Raw genomic sequence first — 6,409 nt, 5'->3', positions numbered from 1 at the left:
TGTTCAGATGAGAACCGTCTACGTTGTGAAGGGTAATTGACCTTCCTTAAAGTCAACTTTAATGTGAAACCCATCTACAAAACACTTTGCCAGCAACCTCTAGGCTAGCGTTTGACCACACAACTGGGTACCACAGCCCAGCCAGCTTGGCATAAAAGGAACCATCGCAGCCGAACACTCTCATCAGCAGGACAGGCCAGTCTCAGGAGTCCTGGGGTCCCTTTCCATAAGGGCCCGGCATGCTGGCTGGTAGGCAAACAGCTAAGGAAAAGGGCGAGGTGGCTTGGCTGCTTGGTCTCCTCAGGGAAATCTATTATTTGGAGGCTGGCATCGGGGTTAGTGAGTGCAGGGCTGACCTTCCCAGAGCTCAGAGAAGCAGGCTTGACTAATCAGAAAACAGGAAACGTCTGAAAGAATGCCTGGAGCCTTGGGCCGGAGTGGGCTCTGTGTTTGAGTCAGTTGTTATGTTCTGGGTGGAAGGTATTGAATTCCTTTCCATAGGAAGAAATAGTCATCTTGATAGAATTAGTGACAGGAGCCATGCATGGAGGGTGGGGGCATAGGTGGTGTGGAGAGAGTTTCCTGTAATTTAACCTGATGTCTGGCACCTGCAACTTGGACCAAAAAAATAAAATAAAATAAAAGGGGTAGAATGAAATAATTGAATAATATAAATGTGTGACTCTGTGGCTGCTTATAAGAAAAAAAATGTATCTCTTTTTTTTTACCTGCCCTGTTTATGTGTGAGATTTATAAATTTCCAATTAAATGTGCTATGTACATATTTTGATAAAAATCAGAGCCTTGGATTGGCAGTGACTCACACCTGTAATCTCACACTTTGGGAGGCTGAAGTGGAAGGATTGCTTCAGGTCAGGAGTTCAAGAGCAGCCTGGGCAACACAGAGAAAACTTATCTAAAAAAAAAAATTAACCAGATATAGTGGCATGCACTTGTAGTCCCAGCTACTCAGGAGGCTGAGGCAGGAGGATCACTTGAGCCCAGGACGTTGAGGCTGCAGCGAGCTGTGATCGCACCACTGTACTCCAGCCTGGGTGACAGAGTGACACTCTATCTCAAAAAAAGAAAAAATCAGAACCTCCTTCTTGGAAGAGATTGAGCTGGATTTCTCCAGGAGGGTAGAACCCAATGCCAGCTGCTCAAATTTTTCCTTATAGCTATGGAGAGAGGAAGATGCAGTGGTTATGTGCATGGGCTCAGGCGTCAGTCCAGACCTGGTGAGAGGGCTTCTTCCTAGCTCTGTGATCTTGGGCAGGTTACCAAACCATTCTGAGCTATCTTTGCTTACCGGCCATGGAAGATAGCAACAGTGCCCACCTCATAGGACTTCACGAAATGGCACAAGCCAAGGACTTGGCAATGCCCAAATGCAGTCATGCTCTCTAAAAGGCAGTGCCCTTCCTATCAGCATCCTGCACCAAGTGCCGGGAACTGCTGGAATATTCCACTCGAATGACTCCACCTGGTCTGTGGTCAGCTGGTGTCTACTTGGACTGAACCGTTCACTCCCCTAACGCACAACTGAATCACGTGTTCGGGAACATACATTGGGACAGCTGTGGGCAACTTGGTTTCCCTCACTGGATGAAGAACTTTTTGAAGTTATAAAATCCAGTTTCTGGTCCCAGCACCGTGGCTCAGTGCTGTAATCCCAGCACTTTGGGAGGCCGAGGCAGGAGGATCTCTTGAGTCCTGGATTTTGAGACCAGACTGGGCAACATAGTGAGACCTCTTCTGTACAAAATTAAAAAAAAAAAAATAGCCGGGCATGGTGGTGTACACCTGTAGTCCCAGCTACTTGGGAGGTTGAGATAAGAGGATCGCCTGAGCCCTGGAGTTTGAAGCTGCGGTGAGCCGTGGTTGTGCCACTGCACTCCAGCCTGAGTGACAGAGTAAGACTCCAACTCAGAAAAAAAATCCAGTTTCTAATACCCTTTTCCCTTAAGTGTTCACAGCGGCCTGATGGAGCTTAGTCTGGTATTCAAGGCCTCACGGGGTGACCATAACCTTCCCATGCAGCCCAATTGCCCCTGACCCCCTCCATAACCCTTGATTCCAGCCGACTGGGCCATGCAGTGTCTCCGACCCGCCCACCCTATCGCCTCTACCTGGAGCGAGCTTTTCTTCCCAGCTCAGCCTCTGGTCCCCTGCGAGGCATTACCTGCACACACAACCTGATGTCACCTTTCTGTCCTCTGGATTTGCATTTGCCTCCGCATCTCTCTGATGGCAGCTGAAGTCCTTTCCATATCAGTCACCTCTGGCCACATCTACCTACCCACTAGAGCACCTGCGAGCAGAAATCACATCTTGGATATTTCTGGGGCTCCCGTGATGCCCAGATCCATCCTGGCAAGCAAAGTATTGGCTGGATGGAAGGATGGTGGAACCCGTTAAAGCTTGCGGAAGGACTCACTGGCGAGCCATTTCTCTGGGCTGTGCTGGGTGGTCCCTTGGCCTAAGCATCCCCCTCTTACAGGAGGGAGCTGATGAGAATGAAGCAGACAAGGGCATGGTGTGGCTTTTTGCTATTTGGTGGAGACAAATATAAATACTTGTTTGGGCCGAGTGCGGTGACCTGTAATGCCAGCACTTTTGGAGGCTGAGATGGGAGGATCGCTTGAGCCCAGTAGTTCAAAACCAGGCTAGGCAAAACAGCAAGACCTCATCTCTACAACAATTATAAATAAATAAGCCGGGCGCGGTGTCTCAGTCCTGTAATCCCAGCTCTTTGGGAGGCAGAGGCAAGAGGATTGCCTGAGCCCAGGGGTTCGGGACCAGCCTGGGCAACTTAGAGAGACTTCGTCTCCACAATAAATAAAAAAATTAGCTGGGTGTGTTTGTGTGTGCCTGTAGTTCCAGTTACTTGGAAGGCTGAGGTGAAAGGATCGTCTGAGCCCAGCAGGTCGAGGCTGTGGTAGCCATGAGCATGCCACCCAATGAATAAATGAATAAATGAATGAATAAATAATAAGCCAGGCGTGGTGGTGACCACCCGTAGTCCCAGCTACTCGGGAGCTGAGGTAGAGGTCATGGCTGTGGTGAACTGTGACCCTGACTTAAAACAAAACGTGTGTGTGTGTGTGTGTGTGTGTGTGTGTGTGTGTGTGTGTGTGTGTGTGTGTATTTATTTGGTTCCTCCATTCAGTAGCCTATAAGCTACATTTGTGGAACTTTTTTTAGACCTGAAGCGATCCTACACTCTTGTTTCCTGTTACTGGCACATAGTGGGTGCTTAATAAGTGTTTGTGAGTGAATGAATGAACAAGTGAATCTTTTCACACTCTCCAGCTGCTAACTCTGGAACAATCCTGTCTCTCCTGGGGACAGAGAGGGTCAGAAGTACCAGACTTGACATCAGGAGAGTCACATGCATATCTTCCTTGTACTCTTGTTTGCTAGGTCACCAACCGGGCTTGGGACTCGTTTCAAGTTAACAAGTGGTGGCTTTTTCTGCAGCCTCCCTGGAGCCCTATCCCTGCTTGGAGTCTTGGGGACTTAGAGGCTGGAATTTTGTTTCCATGCCATCCTGCAGTGCCCCAAATCCTATTCTAAGCCCTGGTGCCCAGTTTCTATAAATTATTTTCTGCCTTCTCCCTCTTGGAGACTTCTTGGAATTACCTATCTTCTCTCACTTCATGACTCAGTTCTCCACTGACCAAGCCCTGGTTATGGCCGTGGGGGTAGTGTGAGGTGGATGGAGATTGCTGGTACCATTTCATTTTTGTTTTATTAAAAATTGTTATTCTTTTTTAAGATGGGATCTTGCTATGTTGCCCTGACGGCCTTGAAATCCTGGGCTCAGGAGATCCTCCCGCCTCAGCCTCCCAAAGTCCTGGGATTACAGGCATGAGCCACCATGCCTGGCCTCATGCTTGTTGAGTGCAGGAATTCCTAACCTAACCTTTTCCAAGATCACTAACTCATTTGAGAATCTGGTGAGAACAATAAGCTCTTTCCCCAAAAGACTCAGAGGTCATCTTTTTGTGTACTCGAACAAATGATCTTAGCGATTTGCAGAATGCCCTGAAACTGGACCATGGCTTCCCTGTGGACATGGCCCAAGATGCCAAGCTCCCCTCCACATGTTACACGTATGTATGCATCTTCTTTTTTTTTTTTTTTGAGTCAGAGTCTCACTCTGTTGTCCAGGCTGGAGTGCAGCGGCACGCTCACGGCCACCGCAGCTTTGACTTGCTGGGCTCAGGTGATCCTTCTGCCTCAGCCTTCCAGGTAGCTGGGACCACAGCCATGTGCCACCACGCCCGGCTGATTTTTTGATTTATTGTAGAGATGAGGTCTCGCCATGTTGCTCAGGCTGGTCTTGAACCCCTGAGCTCCGGTCATCTTCTCGCCTCTGCCTCCCAAAGTGCTGGGATGACAGGCGTGAGCCACCGCTCTCCCAGAAGTATATTTATTCAAACCCTGCCATATCCTAATAAAGATCAAAGACCTGACTCTTCAAAGATACAAATCATCTTTATCCAGCGTTTCCTACAGCATCCACTGAGGCACTGCACCGTGGTGGCAAACATACACCCGGGTTCTGGTGCCCGAGAGATGTGAGTTCACAATCTGGTTCTGCTTCCTACCTGGTGTGTGATCTCAGGCAGGTTAACTAACTTCTCTCAGTTTTCCAGGCTGTAGAATAGTATGACAATGTTGACCTTGAAGGATCATTGCAATGTTAGAGAAACTGTGTAGCCAATGATGGACTGGCGCCAACACATGATTTTTTTTTTTTTTTTTTGAGTTGGAGTCTCACTCTGTCATCCAGGCTGGAGTGCAGTGGCACGTTCCTGGCCACCGCAGCCTCAACCTGCTGGGATCCCGCGATCCTTCCGCTTCACCTTCCAAGTAGCTGGAACTACAGGCACATGATACACCACGCCCAGCTAATTTTTGATTTATTATAGAGATGAGGTCTCGTCAAGTCGCCCGGGTGGGTCTCGAACCCTCAGGCTCAGGCAATCCACTCACCTTGACCTCCCAAAGGGCTGGGATGACAGGCTGAGCCCCCGAGCCCAGCTAACACATGATTATTTAAAGGAAGTGCTAGAAGCCATTTCCTTCAGTTCCTTTTTTTTTTTTTTTTGTGGTGGTCTCACTTTGTTGCCCAGGCTGGAGTGCAGTAGGACCACCACTCCACAGCCTCGGCCTCTTGAGCTCAAGTGGTCCTTTTGCCTGGCTAAGTTTTTGATTTTTTTTAACAGAGACAATATGTTTCTGGGTTGCCCAGGCTGGTCTCGAACTTATGGGCTTAAGAGACCCCTCCCGGCTTGGCCTCCTACAGTGCTGGGATTGCATGAGCCACCGGTCCCTTCCGCTTCCATTTCAGTTTAAAGCCCTTTGCCTGGCTCCTCTGTCTCTCAAGAATACTTCCTTGTACTGTAAACGGAGAGGAAGAGTGAGAATTTATGCCAGGGAGGGTAGGTGGGGTCACCTTGGGAGTGTGGGAGGGGAGTTTCAGGCCAGCTTCTTGGAAACGTCAGAATCAGACCCAGTGGGGGGGCCCGTGGAAAAGCCACAGGCAGGTCTGGACACGAGCCGATGAGTACAACCTCGCGAGGCTTAGAGGGGAGACTGATCGACCGGTGTGATGCCCACTCAAGTGGGAAAGTGAATGTGTAGGAGAGCGAGGGCCGTGACTCACGACCTTGCTATTCTGAGGTCTTGGGAGAATGGGTGGTTCGTCCCAAGCCAGCTATGTGCTGGGAGCCCAAGCGATGTGACATTCAGCTAACAAAACCCGCTGCCTCCTACGTTTCACGGCGACAGAGAAGGAGCAGTGACCGAGGATTGATTCAGAGTGTGGCCACTGATGTGACTGCCCGGGTCCAAATCCTAGCCCTGCCACTTACCAATGGCAGGGCTAGTGACCTAATATTGTACTTAACTTCTCAGTTTCCTTAGCTGTGGAAGGGTGATGAAGATAGTACTATCCTGGCCAGGCATGTGGTGGCTCATGCCTGTAATCCTAGCACTTTGGGAGGAGGGAGGATTGCTTGAGGCCAGGAGTTTGTGAGCAGCCTGAGCAACATAGCCAGACCCTGTTTCTCAAAAACTAAAAAAATTAGTCGGGTGTGGTGGTTCGAGTCTGTAGTCCCAGCTACTTGGGAGGCTGAAGTGGGAGGATCGCTTGAGCCCAGAAGGTTGAGGCTGCAGTGAGCCGTGATTATGCCACTGTACTCTAGACTCGGCAACAGAGTGAGACCCTGTCACTTAAAAAAAAGAAAAAGAAAAAGAGGCTGGGCACGATGATTCACACCTGTAATCCCAGGACTTTGGGAGGTGAAGGTGAGAGGATTGCCTGAGTCCAGGGGTTTGAGACCAGCCTGAGCAACTTGGCGAGACCTCGTCTCTACAATAAGTCAAAAAATTAGCTGGG

The 6,409-nt window shown here is 49.5% G+C and overlaps 1 protein-coding gene across 1 annotated transcript in view; it reads left to right on the top strand.

Moving 5' to 3' along the window:
* Positions 1–5,571: 5,571 nt before the first annotated feature.
* LOC103277142 (myoferlin-like) overlaps positions 5,572–6,409 on the top strand; it is a gene marked incomplete at its 3' end in the record, with an annotated part of 99,453 nt that continues 98,615 nt past the window's right edge. The window contains exon 1 of the mRNA XM_021707298.1: positions 5,572–5,632. Within this exon, the coding sequence (XP_021562973.1) occupies positions 5,572–5,632 (61 nt within the window). The remainder of the gene's footprint in view (positions 5,633–6,409) is intronic.

Source organism: Carlito syrichta, unplaced genomic scaffold (genome assembly GCF_000164805.1).
Source record: "Carlito syrichta isolate Samal-C Ts95f unplaced genomic scaffold, Tarsius_syrichta-2.0.1 Scaffold316489, whole genome shotgun sequence".
Lineage (NCBI taxonomy): Eukaryota > Metazoa > Chordata > Mammalia > Primates > Tarsiidae > Carlito > Carlito syrichta.
This window is presented reverse-complemented; position numbering and strand designations above follow the sequence as displayed.